We start from the raw sequence: 15,802 nt of genomic DNA on the forward strand, positions 1-15,802 counted from the left end.
AGCTATCTTATATTACTGACATCAAACGACTTACATTAAGATTTCACAATTTAAAAACACACCTCTGTCTCAAATTTATCAATTAATATTTAAAAATACCATTTTCCTTAACAAAAACAGTTAATTTATAATCTTTATTTAATACAGTTCCCTTGAGATACATGTGTAATCAGCACTAGTGTAGTAATAACTATTGTTTGACCCAGATTAGTTAATCTACCAGATTACGAACGTTGGCCGTACGTGTCGTTGAACTTTTTCTGAATTAGCTCATATGCAGTGTAAATTCTAAAAGAAAAATAATTAAATTGAATAAATATGTATTATTATTGAATATCAGATAAAACTCACGTCTCATTACTGGTAGAAGGCTCATCCTTCTGAATATCTTGCGGATCAATAGGCGTTGTATTATCTGGATGAACGAAAAAGGCTATTGAATGTCGCCCTCGAGTTCGAATTTGTTCTTGTTCGGGTATAACGACACGGTGGGGCTATAAACAAAAATAAATAAATAATTCAAATTGATAACATCGTCCTAGTTGAAACCCACCAAAGCATGATAACGCTGCTTTGTCCATATAGATAAAAGTTCCCCGCCATTTATTAGTATGGCTCCTGGCAGATGACCCACTCTTTGCCATTTCTCCGATCCTGGAAGTTGCACCTCCAATCCGCCTTCTGAATCCTGTGAGAGAAGGGTGAAGGTGCCATAATCCACATGAGCACCACACCGAATGGCTCCCTCACTCTGACCTGGCTCATCATCCACGATCGCCGGGTAGTAGATCATTCTCAAGGTGGTCATGTTCACGTCATCTCCTTCCAGCATTTTTGAGTGGTTTTCCGCAAATAATCCTTGTGGAACTTCAAGGGCCACCTCCATTGATTTGAGCAGAAACGAAGATATTGTCTTGAAATCATTGGTCAAAGTAGTGATTTCATCTGCAAAATCCGGCAAGGGCTCTCTGGGAAGATTTTGATCGTCCAGTTTACAAATATTGTAGGTATGTCTAAGTTCCGGTGTTTTTCCATCAAATCGTTCCACTCCAGGACTCACATAGCCAAAATTAACGCCATTCCTTCGTCTATAGCGGTCCTGGATCTCAGGTGGTAAGTCCAAAAAATTATCGAACTGATCCCAAACTGCTTTAATCTAAGAAATTAAAATAAATGATTTTTAAATTTTAACAGTCATAAAGAAATCAAAACACACCTTCTCTTCAGCTATTCCATGATTAACCAAAAAAGCAATTCCCTTTTCGGTGAAAGCCTTATGAAGTTGTTGACCCACTCGGTTGACTACCGTTTTTCCTATAATTCAAATTTTGATTTATTCAAATAAATGAATTAGTTGTTTTGTTAAAACTTACCACAATGGGCGAGATCAATGATTGGAACAGAGGACTTGGAGACAAGCGTATCAAACTTGTCGTCTGCTATCTTATTCTTTATCATTATATTAAGTAAATAATAATCTGCGTAGTCAAACAAACTGAGAATGTATATGGAAATGTTTCAGTCAGATTCAAAGTATTTCCGTTTATGTTGTGAACACGTCGAGTTTCCTTGGTAGACTGACCAACCCAAAAGACGAGCCCAAAGATTTGCATTCTTATCAGTTAGATTCTTATCTTACAGAACGACGCGTTTGTTTTTTGTTTATTTTTTTAATATATTGAGGATGGGTGATTACAAATAAAATTTAAATGAGTCATTTAAAACATACAAAACATGATTAAATATATTTAATATATATCTTTATATTTCTTTAAAATGCATTTTTAAAACAGTTATATCGATAGTTCGCCGATACATTCTGTTATGTATTTATCGCTCACTGAGCGTTAATTTTTAAAAAACCAAAAAATCGGTGATTTTTATAAAAACACTCTTGAGGAAAAATAATAATTATATTTTTTCTCTTAAGTATAATTGTGACTATAAGCTCCTCTTGCCAAAGCCATAGTTATTTCATATGCATTGTATACTCTGAAATAAAAATTAAGATTATTTCAAAAATCTAAGAAATTAACCAAGCTTACTGACTTCTCATTTTGTAACTTATGTCCATTATTTTGTAACTCTTTTGGATCTATAAGAGTTGTACTATCAGGATGACAAAAATAGGCTATGGAGTGTCTCCCACTTTTCCGGGATGACTCATCCTCGGGAACAACCACGCGATGTTGCTAAAGGAATTATTTTGTAAAGGATTATGAAGTATAAGGTTGTCAAATATCTCCCTTCCGCCTTTTTGTCTTTTGAATTTCGCGGCTATGTACAAAGCGCTACAGAGCTCGTATCTGGCAACACTATACATAATTTAAAAGGTCTTGACATAACCTACAAAACGACGCTATGCATGATTAGTTTGGATATTGCGTTCACCAGTTATAGACGTGTAAACATGGAGTTCACTAACGCCGAAATTCGCGCTATTTTAAAGTTTTCCTTCGTTAAAGGCAAATCCGCTAGAGAAACGTTCCGTGAGATTAATGGGGTTTTGGGGGATGGTACTCTATCACTTCGAACCGCGGAGGAATGGTTTCGACGATTCAGAGCCGGTGAAAACGACACCATGGATAAGCCAGCCGGCGGAAGACCTGTGACGACAAATACCGATCAAATCATGGAATACATCGAGTTAGACCGGCATGTGGCTTCTCGTGACATCGCCCAGGAGATGGGAGTTAGTCACCAAACCATTTTAAACCATCTGCAGAAGGCTGGATACAAAAAAAAGCTTGATGTTTGGGTGCCGCATGATTTGACGCAAAAAAACCTTGTGGACCGAATCAACGCCTGCGATATGCTGCGGAAACGGAACGAACTCGACCCATTCTTGAAGCGGATGGTGACTGGCGACGAAAAATGGATCACATACGACAATATCAAACGAAAACGGTCGTGGTCGAAGGCCGGTGAATCGTCCCAAACAGTGGCCAAGCCGGGATTGACGGCCAGGAAGGTTTTGCTGTGTGTTTGGTGGGATTGGAAGGGAATCATCCACTATGAGCTGCTCCCATATGGCCAGACGCTTAATTCTACCATCTACTGCGAACAATTGGACCGCTTGAAGCAGGCGATCGACCAGAAGCGTCCAGAATTGGCCAACAGGAAGGGTGTAGTGTTCCACCAGGACAACGCCAGACCACACACTTCGTTGATGACTCGTCAGAAGCTACGGGAGCTCGGATGGGAGGTTTTATCGCATCCACCATATAGCCCGGACATAGCGCCAAGTGATTACCACCTGTTCCTGTCCATGACGAACGCCCTTGGTGGTGTAAAGTTGAACTCAAAAGAGGCTTGTGAAAAGTGGCTGTCCGAGTTCTTCGCAAATAAGGAGGGGGGCTTCTACGAGGGAGGTATTATGAAGTTGCCGTCTAGATGGAAACGGATTATCGAACAAAACGGCGCATATTTCAACTAAATCGGATCACTGTAACACTTTTTATAAAGCATTGAATAAAGAGCAAAAAAGCGGAAGGGAGATATTTGACAACCTTATATATGGTAGTTTCTCATACCAAAGCATGATACCGCTGATTTGTCCACAGAGCCATAGTTTCGCCGCAATTTATGAACAGTGCTCCCGGAAGATGGCCAACACGTTGCCACTCTTCACTTCCCCGTAACTTTACCTCCAATCCGCCCTCCGAATCCTGGGCCAGCAGAGTAAAAGTACAATAATCCGCATGAGCACCGCAACGGATTACTTTTGAGGGATTTGTATCATCAACTGGTGGGTAATAAAGCAATCGAAGGGTTGTTAAATTAAAGCGATCATCTGACAACATATACGAGTGCTTGTCCAGAAAATATAAGGGGGAAACATCCAAGGATAAAGCTAATGCTTCAAGGATAAATCGGCCCAAGACGTTAAAGTCATCAGTTAACGAGTTAATAAATTTAGTAAATCCTTGTAATGGCTTTTCGGGTAAATGCTTAGCATCTAGCTTGCAAATATTATAAGCATGTCGAAACTCTGTAGTCCTGCCATCAAATCTCTCCATGCCAGGACTCACATATCCATGATTTTCTCCATCCGAAGCCTTGGAACGTTCGTAAGCTACTTTTTCTGTTTCAGGTAGCTCTAAAAATTTATCAAAATATTGCCAGGAAGTCTCTATCTGCAGGTTAAATCACAGAATTGTTTATTATATAAGCTTTAAAATACTTTTTAATTACCTTTTCATTGGAAATTCCATGGTTAATAAGCAGAGCATAGCCCTTTTCAGAAAGAGCCTTTCCTAGACTTTGGCTTATATCAGTCAGACCACTCCTATTGCAATTAGCTAAATCAATGATTGGTACAGCGTTTCGGGAAAGTAGCGTTTCCATTGTTCTTTTATGAAATATAAGTAAATATGTATAAATCTTATCAATGTAGATTGATAGCTGTTGTTCTTGAGGTCACAGTGAAAACCAGACTACAAGACAAAACAAAGATTTGAAACCAAGTAAGTCAAACCGATCGATCGGTTCTTTGCGGATTATCTGTAGGGATTTTATTACAAAATTCCCTAGCATACTTTTTGGCAAATGAATGCGGTTTTAGGTTTTATGTAAAATAGGCCAAGTACATTCCAATTAAACGCATTTTTAAATAGTTTTTATTTTATTTCCAATTTTATTATTATAATTTGTAAAAAGAAAAAATTTACGTATTTATGTTTAAGAATCGTTTGTTTATTATTTGCAAATAAAATATACAATATTACATTTGATCATAAAGTGGGCACGACAAAAGGGACAGTTCCTCAAGGTGGTTGTCTACTGCAAGCAAATGTTCAAAGTGCAGATTTCTGTGGCGACATTTTCCACCTTGCCATTCCCCCCACTCTTGCCTTGTTTTGACTTTCATTTCATGCCAAGTCCGTAAGGTAACAACTAATCACTAAACTATAATATTTGGTTCTATTACACTATCCCAATACAGCAAGTGCAACGATCTCTTGCACATCTGCAATGGCGACTGTTCCAAAACTAAAAAATGTGCCGCTTTCCTCGAAACTACTACGAAATACTACGAAACGAGCTTACGTAACTAGAGAATGTATAATATCCGTCTTGACCTATGCGTTACCTAGGATTAGGATATGTGCAATGGAGGAGAAAGGGGCAGTTGGTATAGGGATTGGGATTGGGATTAGGATCGATTTAAACGTAAGAGTGTATACATGAGGGCAGCTCCAACTAACGTCGCTCCCTACTCCTTTTTCGCCGCCAATTTGGCCTGGGCAGCCGCCTCCTTTTTGTAGTTGGCCACGTAGAAGGAGCTGAACATGTAGGTGAAGAGGCCGGCGTTGAAGGTCAGTAGGGCAGCAATCGATTTGGGGAAGTTGCAACTGGGCTGGAACTGAATTTGCAGGGTGTGCACAAAGATGATCAGGAACTGGACCTAAAAGCACATAAGAAATACGAATAGTGAGAAAAAATCAGACTAAAGTCAGAGTAAATTATAAACTTACAATCTGCAGGATGGTGATGTACTTCTTCCACCACAGATACTTCTGCACCTTGGGTCCCATTGCGGAGAGCAGATAGTAGGCATACATGATGATGTGGATGAAGGAGTTGATGAATCCCAGGAGAGTGCCATGACCGCCGGCAAAGTATTTTACGCCAATGAAGGCGCACACGGGCATCAGGGTGTGGTGGTACAGATGCAGGAACGAGATCTGGCGTTGTTTCTTGCGGAGCACAAAGAACACGGTGTCGAGCAGTTCGGTGATCTTGGCAATATAGTACAGCCACACAGCGCGCGCCATCTAAATAGGAGATGAATTTGATATATTTTCCCAATAGTAATATAATCTAAGTAAATACATACCCTCATGGAAATAGGATCTGTGGCATAAGTCACCGGCTGGCACCGGAAGTTGTAGTGACCCCCCCAGCCACCCTTGTATCCCTCGTAGAAGAGTACCCAGCTAAGGAGCACCTGAACGGCATTGTAGACGAGGAGTGTGTTTTTTAGTTCAAAAGGTTTACGGTCCCGCATGTAACGTGGTCCGGCGTATAGGCAGAAGTACAAGTAGGCTCCCAGGATCATAAATAGGGGTCCGGGAGCATTCGAAAGGAACCAACTCTGCAAAGACAAATATTCATGTCATTAATGTTCATTCATTCAAAAATTTTTTATTTGACTTTTTAAGTTTAGTTTAGTTTTCATAATTTTTTATAAGTTGTATTAATTTTTTAATTTCATTCGACATTTTATTTATTTTTTAGTAAGTAAACAAAAAACTCTGAAGCATATATTATAATACAATTTTTTTTGTATAACATATAGCACCAATGGAACAAATAAATATTAATTTAAAAGCGTCAAACGGGTTTTTGTAGAGATTTGAATAAAAAACCTATATAATACATTTTATTTATGTTTAATTAACATTTGAGATATCTAATGAACAAGGTATCTAATAAAAAGCGATCTATTTAAATAAAATTGTACTATGTTTTTAGTTTAAAATAATTATTTCCAATTCCATACATTTCAATAAGCAATTCTTGATAGTTTCATCAATTTTATAAAATATCTTGCACCATGTTTGATTTTTTTAAGGCAATATAAATATTATTCATGCCTGAAAAATCTGTATTACTCTTTCGGCATACTCACCTTGGTGCGCAGATCCTCGTGCTCCACAAAGAAGTTGACCATGCGGTCAACAATGGTTTGTGTCTCGTTCAGTCTGACCGACATTTTGCCAACTGCAAGTAAACCAAAGTCAAGAAATTAGTTTAGTCGATACCAAGTGGGAGAGAGGATATGTATGATGCACTACTGTCTATTAGCACCTATTTTGACCATGGAAAGCGCATTCTAATTGTTTGGTTTACGCGCTCCCAGCATTTCCTGTTAATCATCGGGGCACACAGAAAAAATAATGCTGGCCAAGGCGAAGCCGCGCCTACGCCTCACAGTTCAGAATATAGGCAAATACTATATATTAGTTACGATTATTTGAGCAGACCTTATTGATAGTGGCGAGTGCGAAATGTCATATTAGTACAATCATGTAAATCAGCCGTAGCATTGCGAATTTTGGAATGCCATTAACCTGGCATCGAGTTCTGCTGAGGCAGCAGCAGAGAAAAAACGAAAAAGAACCAAAGCGTCTTAAACTCATAATTCGCGAAGAGTTCATTCGAGCTTCAAGGGAAACTGTCACACCAGCAATTACGCTTCGAAGCTTTAAACTTTTATTTCATTTTGGCGAGATTTTGATTTACATTAATTGTGGAGTGGCAAGGAACCTGCTGTGGTGGACGTGCTCGAGAAACTGGTTTCGTGCCCATCGTTTGGGCTCACATGTCCAAATTAGCCACTTGTTTGCTCTGCCTTTGTCTCCCTGGCTTCCTTGTGGCTAGTTTTCGATCAAGTTTTGGAAAATCCCATCCCGGACTCTCGGGAGGCAGGATGGTCCAAGGACATCTTGGCCATGCATCATTAAATTTATGGTATTGTTTAAGTACTTCATTTTTTATGTTAAGGCAGAACAAACCGGTCGCCGGGCCTGGCCACTTTTGCAACCGTTGATGGTCTAGAGAAATCCTTTAACAACTATGACTAGACGGTTTAGCGGCGCGTTGATATCGGTCATTATCTGGCTGTAATGGCAGGGCCCATCATCGACTGTGGCAACCAGAGATCTTGCCCAAAAAGGTTGGCCCAGTTGGCTGGGCCCGACTGGCCCGGGTATGGGCCCCACCTGGCGAATGCATTGGAACCATCATCTAGCGCAGGCTATATTAATTATGTGAGCACCTGCCAAGTGAACGCCATTATCGAATTACCGAGCATTTTATGTTCAGTCATCGCTCTTGGCTCTCGGCTCTTGCCTCTTGGGTCTTGGCTGTTAGCTTTTGGCTGAGCAAATGCCCAAAATGCATTCATTCAGTTGCAGTGTCAGTTATTGACTAACGAGAATTTGGTCCGACATTTTGCATTTTTTCGAGTGCCAGAGTACCGGAGTACCCTAGTACTAGAGTTTCGAGTGTTTTTGCAAGGCCGGGAACTTTCAATAGGCCACTGGTCTTCAAGTATTTGCCAAAGGTGTTGAGCAAATGATGCAAGAAACATATTTATGCCACTTTCTAATTGAAATTCAACATTAATCAACATGATTAGAATGTAAATGTACCAGGAACCACAACTGAAAACAACATTATCTTTGTGTTTCCCCTGAAATCTTTTTATGCAAATGCCATCCATTTAATTAGAAACTTGTTTTATGTGCTGTTTTTTATAATTTTATAAAAATTATATTTCATAGACACTTGGCTGGCCCAGTAACCTGTTAATTAAATACCTTTCCGAATTGCAGCCATAAATGTTTTGAACCGCAATCAAAATATTATATAATCGTTGGATATTCTGCCGGTTTTTGCCCAAACGCCATATTTATTTAATTCTTGATTTATTAGCCGGGTGGAGCCCCAGCTTGGACTTGGTTTGGAACTTTCGACTGTGAAGATCTTTTATGGCCACTTAGCAGTCATAAATAGTTAGATAATACGGCGAGAATTCAAGTTTTATAATTTTTTCCAGGAGGCCATCGGTTTCATGTGGCTTCTGAGCCCCTCCTCCCCAACTTCATTTGATCTTCCGGTGACTGAGATCAACCTTGACTCATCTCGTCACCGCCCATCAAATAGCATCTGATACTGCTGTAAAATTTTGCATATTTATTTGCCTATTGACTCTCCAGCCACTGTCCAACGTCCGAATGCAAATTAGTTCGAACTTGTGGCCAAAATAAAATTAATAAAAGCCTGGACAGAACTGTTGGTCAGCATTAGTTGGCAAAAGAATTCAGAGAATACATATGCATATTTGAAAGCAAAATTCCACTTGGAATAAACATTTTACTAATTCAATGGACTTACAGGGACGTGCTCTCGTTTTGCATAATTTTTAGCTAAGATATTGCGAAAATAATTCGCTACTTTTCCAATAATATTTCCGATGGCCGTTTGCCTGCCAATTAGCGGTTGACAATGAGCGAGAGTGCGTGGCAACGACAGAGTAAATATTAAGTGAAGCCAAATAATGGCAAAGTAAATAAATGGAATTGGAATTGGGAATGGAAATAAATATATCGCATATTCCACATAAGTATGGCCACTGACGTCACATACCAGTTTATTATTATGCGATAATCAGCCCGGCCTGGCGAGAAGTCTGCCGATAAATTCTAGACACGCGTCGCCATCAAATGCTGTACAAAAGATTCGCACGTTTTGTTCTGTCGCCAAGCTGGCCACCATTTTTGGTTTTGGTACACGGGGCGTATGCGCAATTTGCCTATTCCCGCGGTTTATTATGCTCGAAACCTGGTTCTATTTACAGAGCTCTAGGCTGATAAGAGGCCGCATGGGAAAGGCCTAGGCCTAGGCTCCGACCTGGGCGTCATCCAAAATGGCTTGTGGAATGTTAAGGACGGTTTTACTACCGGAGAGGTAGGGGGATGTAGTAGTGGTATTGGTGCTGGTAGTACAACAAAAGACAAGACAAAATATTAAAGCTGAAGCTGTAGCGGCAGCCTCTGATCAGCCGATTGAATGGACCTAAGGCAATGGCATCGACTTCGGCATCGGCAACGCATTAAAAAATCGCTACCAAGGTCGCACGTTTTGAGGAAACAAAAAGCCAGCCGGAGCCCCAAATCGACCAACCTGATCTCTTGCATTGGAGAGCAGCTACATCGACAGATTCAGTTTTAGTTTGAGTTTCGGTTTTTGCTCCCTGTTTCTGTTTCTTCTTTTTTTGGGGAGTGGCCACATGCTGGCTGATCAAACATAAACACTTGGTCTGTGCATACATACAGGTACATACAAACATATCTCGTCGCATCGTTTTAAGGCATATCATAATCTGCCCACTGGTCGCTAAATAGTTTCTTTTTTCGTATGCAGATTCAAATTTTATTGGCTTAACTATTTTGCATTAGCCTTAGTTTGTGCTCTGACCTTGAACTAGTGGCTAGTGCCAGTTACTGCAGGCGCATAAATTATCCAATATCCAATATCGAATATCCATATCCAGGTTTAGCCCACAGCAAGTGATTGCCATTGATCGACTTCCGCGTGGCGGACTGGAAAATAATTCCATCAGGAAAGTCTGACCAGCTTTGTGTGATTCCGGGCATTCCTTCGAGCAATTAAATATTATACATTTGTGTGATAATTGAGTCAATTACTATATGATATTTTGTCAGAGATATATATCTCTATCGCTCAGATTGGTAATTCAACACCCTCGGGTTGTCTAGGCGGAGCGAATGGAAAATATTCCATACGCTTTCTTTAGTTATTGGATTATTTAAATATTTGCAATTTATCTTTATAAATATGCAATTACCTGCAAATATTCCCCACAAAAAACGAAAAACAAGTCGAAAGTTCGCCGCCTGAGTCTTTCGTTTGGCCAGCGACAGAATAAATTATTAGGAAAACTAATAGTCACTAATTGCACATGCCACAAATCAAATCAATCGATTGTGCCAGACGCTTTCATTGATCGATAGAATGTCGGGCCCTTGTTTTAATTATGATCTATTAGATTCTCAGATACTTCGGAGAAAATTCCGCGACATTCAACAGCCTTTGATTAACAACGATTATTTCGATGATCATCGGTTTTTTAGGAACTTTTTTCAGATATTAATGTCATTGCACTTGCCTCTTCAAGAATCATTTGGGCTCCTGACTCAAGGGTGTTCAGATTGACCTAGTCATTCCCTTTTGGATACCCCCGGAGTTATGGGCCCCCATAAATATTCATTCTGGCCAGAGCTGCGACTTCTGACCTCCAATATTTGCAATTGTCATCACACATCGCCATCATCATCATCATCATCATCATCGGCATTGCCATCGCCTTGTTCTGCCTCGCGAATTATTTACCTTGCCATTATTATCAACTTTTTTCCCGACTTATTAGGCAAACAAGTCACTTGAAAACGCACTCGGCCGAGGAGGAAAAATTAAGAAATCCCAAACCAGATGGAAATTAGATGGAATATATATTTGTGGGTTTTATTGTAGGTGTGACCGTCGACGCATGTGACCCCAATTGGATTCAAAATATTAAAATGTAATTTGCTGGGGCGAGAAATGTCACCGCAGAGGGCCCATAACCATAAAGTATATGGTTAAGTCACCCGCCATTTTTTGTCTTTTTCTGTGGGTAAAGTCGCCAACGTGCGAACGGATGTGCATCTGAAAGATAATTCGGCGACTGCCCGCTATCCGCTTGACTAACTATCTCCCCAAACGAATGTTGACGCTTCGCCAACAACAATAAAATCATAAATAAACAATTTCTGAGCATGCGTGAACGTCAGCATCGCAGACGCCTCCTCCCAAGGGCACCAGATCCCATCAAATTACATTGGTAAAGAATAGGCCTAAGATCGTGATAAACCAATCCGATATTTTTCATGAATGAAGAAGACATATTGCGAAAGGCCAGGCCAAATAATTCGTCATGTTCTTATAACTTCGCAACTTTGGCCAGAGTACGAACGTGTGTATCTTTGGGATTTCCGTCGATGTGTATCTCTTCGTTTAGCACTTCTTCTCCTGATGGCTGTTTATATCGCAAACTTGTCCCGTTGTTCCCATTGTGTCGAAAGTGTAACGCAAAATTCAGGGCCAACGCAGACAGCCAAGCCGGAGATGATATAATGCCAGATTAAAGTGGGAATATGGACGGGTGCTGCAGCAGCGCTGCAGTGGCAAGGGGCATCTGGGGTCGGGTCGTGGGTCGAAGTGGGTCCACAATAACGCATTCAAATTGATCAATCGACATGCGATTTACATACGAGCCACATTAGCCGTGTGATTGACTTGGCCCACACTAGCTGGGGCCCAGTTTCTGGGGCGCACCATCTTCATCTCAGGGCATTACAGCTGGTTTTGTAAGCACCCATCGTCTTTTTTCCCCCGCCTGATTTTTATTTTTTGCTCTCCTCTCTTTGCCTGTTGGCCATCGTCATGTTATTTATTTATACAATATTTAGTTTTGTATTTTTCCTTCGAATCCGTCCATGCCCGGGTCTTTTGACTTGGGTGTCGTTTCGCAATGGTGTCGACCCCAAAAATGTCTCAAATCTTTAACAGGTTGCCAGTCGAAAGGTGGCTAGAAAAAATACCGCATATGCTCAGCGTGTGCGCATAATTTAGCATAAAATCTTAACACAATTTTCCATTGTTTATTATAAATGATTCTTTCTCTTTTAAAATTTGTTTTTCGAGTTTTGGAATTCTATAGCACTTGCCTTTCTGGTGAAAATAATAAAAGGATTGGTTCTGTGATGTATTTGCGGCACGACACGGAACACGGCACAAATTCACACAACAATTGGTCAAAGAACAAACACTAAACTGAGGAATGCTTTCTGTTATCCTTCGAGACGATTGAAATCACGCATACGCGACGTTGGCGGTCAGAACACAGAACACGAGGCGGCAGATCTCGGCCAGCTCCACGAGCACCCAGCGATTACTTGGCAGTTGAAGCGCCGACAGCAGACTAAGCAATATCCGGGCCCTACCACCCGTCTTCTATGCGCCGCAGACACAGATACACCGATACAAAGATACAGATACACGGACACTTGGATACTTGGATACACCGCGACTGCTTCAGCCACTGCTTCGGTTTCAGATTCGGGTTCGAATTCGCATTCGTATCTTGGGTGTACGATCGACAACCGATCAAGTAAACAGGTGAGCTTGCGGCTTGACTTCGTCCATTAAGATTTTAGCGATTTTCAGATTCACTGACGCGGAGTCACTGCATGTTTTTAAGGGCCAGTTCTAGGATCTGTGAGTCGAGAACTCTCGGGGCTAATTACCGGGCTTAAACGACAGCGTGAAATTTATGCAGACAGTAATGAGAGATCGATAATTAACGTAATGAATAACCGCCTCCTCGACTAGCGAAAATAAAACTATTTATAAGCGGACTCAGCTATGTAGCCGGGAGAATGTTGCATTTGTGAACAAATCATAACAGCAGCCTGACAGCTTCAGTCCGGGGCATTTATCATCGGTTGGCCCACATGGCCCATATGGGTTTTGTGGCGGGAGTTGAACGGTGTGCAAAAATATGATTGTGCAATTAAATGGCCCCAAAATGCCTCCAAGCCAAAGGTGCACGAAGCGATGCCGAGCTTCCAGTGGCCACTTCATGAATTTCAGCAGCGTCATTCCCTCATTCTGCTTACACTTCACTCTCGCAGCCATAGACTTCAGGTACCCACAGTGATGGAAAGTATCTAGGTAGCTGTACTTAGGTACTAACTTTGCAATCAATTTTCATTAGCCAGTACTACATGTAGTATGAAATCGAAATCAAAATATAATCAAATCTTGAATCTAAGTACAAACATGCATATGTGCCATTAATTGCTTTCTAATGTATTATGTTTAGAAGACTACAAGTGGGTGATAAAAAGTGTCTACCAGCATTACCTTTAAAGGAGTAGTCGACTCTAATAACAGCTTTGAAAGTAAAAAATATTAAATAAATTTATTACTCCTTTAAAAAGATATTCAAGAGTTAATATATTCTCTAGCTACCATATTCTAACTACTGTATTTTACGCTTCTCATCACTAACTTCATATTGCATTGTTTGGAGTCAAAAAGAAGTGCTTGGTACAACTGCTTGGTAACCCCAAATGAAACGCACTGACTGCAACTCCAAATGGCTGCTGACATTTGCCACCAGCTTCTCGCACTGTTCGGAGGCCTATCGCTAATTGCTCAATCAAATGAAAGAAAACAAAGCCGTGGAAAATGCAGCGTCGGGCTTCATTTGGTTGTCAAGTGATTGCCGGTCACGCCCACTATTCCCACAAATAATGAAAAAAAATTAAAAAAATAATCAAATAAATAAATGATCAGGCAAAAATACAATACAGCCATAGGGGCTGCACTTTGCCAAAAGTTTATCGATTCATTCATAAAATTGGTATTGCCTTTAATCTTTGGATTCCGATCTGGCCGATGCCCAATTCAGCTTTGGATTTTGCTTCGTTTGAGCTTCCGCCATTCCGAAGGTCGTCCGAGTTGTCATGCCCGACGCGTGCCGAAAATCCGTATTTTGTTTTAGGTGGTGGTGGAGCTCTAAAGGTGTTGAGGCGGCTCTGGTGCGGACCGGGGGTGCCACGTACCGACTTTGTCTCATTTCAATTGCTAAATATTTTGGCAATTTGAGGAAGATTCTACGCAGCTTGTTTTACGTTAACGAGCCTCGTGTGAACCCATTTCAAGGCGTGTCAGATCGATATCAAAGATAGGCATCAAAATACAGTCTAACTTCTCGAGTAACTATTTAAAAAAAAATTTAAAATAATTTTGAACTATACCTTCACGTAAAATGTATTTATAATTCGAACATAAATTTTTTCTTTTACAAGTTGCCATCATAAAAATGATATGCTAACTTTTATAAAGCACATTATTAGCATTTCAACAATATCCCATACAAAAAATTTCCGTTTGAGGTTCAAACCAAAGATGTTTGACTGTATTTCCATTCGGATTTCCTAGTGACAATTTAATCAATCGTTTTATTGTTTATTCGACGATTTCCGTAAATTTTCCATACGAATTTTCACTATGCGTTAAATTTCAAAGTCAATGTCGACTGGCGGAAACAAAAGACTTCGGACACGAACTTGCCGCAATGCCCGCGAGCTATATCGGTTCATGAATACGGCTGCTGTTCATTTAACGACTTATTCGATTAGAGTTTTTTTTTATTTTATCCAAAGCTACTTTTATTTCAGAGCATCTTTACATTGGCAGCGACACGACGAAATGGAATAAAAACATAGAGCCAGTCTTTGTGGCGTACATTATACGGTTTTAATGTTTTTGAACTTGACAAGATGGAATAATTTGCATGAAAATGATTGGACTCGGGTGGGGATTTCTGCAAGAATAGGATTGATCGGCAGACGGCGACAAAGTAGCAAAAAATTCTTCATCTTCTTTGGGTTTTTTAGACTTTTGCTCCTAATTCAGTAATTCAGTTGTTCGTTTTTTGTGGCTATTCTTGTAGCAATCGTTTGCGTACATTAAAACTCAATTAATGCGTAACACTTAGGGAACTCTAAAAAAAGAAGCAGTGGTGGAAAAAACGCAGCATATGTTGGCAAGCTCAAGAGAGTCCGAGGTGAACTGAAGCTGATTGGAAATCAATGAACTAACGAACTGGACACACAGCGGATGCTAGCCGCAGCCTTGACCATAACACTTAAACGCCAAAAACCTTCAAAGACCAGTTGCCACTTGCTGGCCGTCTGTCAGTCTCTCGGGTTCAGTCAATGTTTATTGAATTTAACGCATAAAGCAACTGCACAAGACCATTAATAAAGAGCTGAAAGCCAGACTCAATAACTGGGTGGCAGCCCGAACTCTGCATACACTCGTTCCGACTTTGCCGACATTGAACTGCACAGCACATAAAGATAAAGATACAGATATGTACGTACGCTCACAGATGCATATCTAATAATAACGCTGTCTGCCAAATCGGCAAGAGATTCTCTTCCGGCTACTGGACGAACAAAATTTCAAAATTAAGTCTAATGAGAAGTAATTATAAGTAGTTGAGGCATATGACGTGCCACATACTTGTAATTTCAAGTGAAAGCGCACTAGGGTTTCTTTCTGTAAAGCCATACATGTCTCCAGCAAAACCTAAACTTTGGTTAAAAAAAAAAAAATAAAAGTGAAGATGAACCGCACAACCTGTTGTCATCTGAAC

General features: G+C 40.3%; 3 protein-coding genes across 4 annotated transcripts; all 3 read right to left on the minus strand.

Moving 5' to 3' along the window:
- Positions 1 to 101: 101 nt before the first annotated feature.
- LOC108127457 (uncharacterized) lies at positions 102 to 1,589 on the minus strand. The gene is made up of 5 exons (XM_017244544.3): positions 1,374 to 1,589; positions 1,217 to 1,314; positions 554 to 1,156; positions 352 to 494; positions 102 to 288 (listed from the first exon to the last, which is right to left on the minus strand). Exons 1-5 carry the CDS (start codon positions 1,456 to 1,458, stop codon positions 225 to 227), a joined length of 993 nt encoding a protein of 330 aa, XP_017100033.2. The 5' UTR covers positions 1,459 to 1,589; the 3' UTR covers positions 102 to 224.
- A 282-nt stretch (positions 1,590 to 1,871) lies between these two features.
- LOC108127458 (uncharacterized) lies at positions 1,872 to 4,419 on the minus strand. The gene is made up of 4 exons (XM_017244545.3): positions 4,195 to 4,419; positions 3,534 to 4,136; positions 2,050 to 2,192; positions 1,872 to 1,992 (listed from the first exon to the last, which is right to left on the minus strand). Exons 1-4 carry the CDS (start codon positions 4,345 to 4,347, stop codon positions 1,926 to 1,928), a joined length of 966 nt encoding a protein of 321 aa, XP_017100034.2. The 5' UTR covers positions 4,348 to 4,419; the 3' UTR covers positions 1,872 to 1,925.
- Positions 4,420 to 4,673: 254 nt separating this feature from the next.
- Positions 4,674 to 12,566, minus strand: LOC108127471 (very long chain fatty acid elongase AAEL008004). 2 transcript variants are annotated; one of them, XM_017244560.3, is made up of 5 exons: positions 12,300 to 12,566; positions 6,635 to 6,726; positions 5,840 to 6,097; positions 5,478 to 5,777; positions 4,674 to 5,407 (listed from the first exon to the last, which is right to left on the minus strand). In XM_017244560.3, the coding sequence occupies exons 2-5, from the start codon at positions 6,716 to 6,718 to the stop codon at positions 5,216 to 5,218; spliced, it is 834 nt and encodes a 277-aa protein (XP_017100049.1). In that variant the 5' UTR covers positions 6,719 to 6,726; positions 12,300 to 12,566; the 3' UTR covers positions 4,674 to 5,215. The 2 variants fall into 2 exon arrangements, with proteins under 2 accessions (XP_017100049.1, XP_070137522.1); XM_070281421.1 differs by lacking the exon at positions 12,300 to 12,566 and adding an exon at positions 6,814 to 6,967.
- Positions 12,567 to 15,802: the final 3,236 nt, after the last annotated feature.

The sequence above is a fragment of the Drosophila bipectinata genome, chromosome 3R (genome assembly GCF_030179905.1).
Source record: "Drosophila bipectinata strain 14024-0381.07 chromosome 3R, DbipHiC1v2, whole genome shotgun sequence".
NCBI lineage: Eukaryota > Metazoa > Arthropoda > Insecta > Diptera > Drosophilidae > Drosophila > Drosophila bipectinata.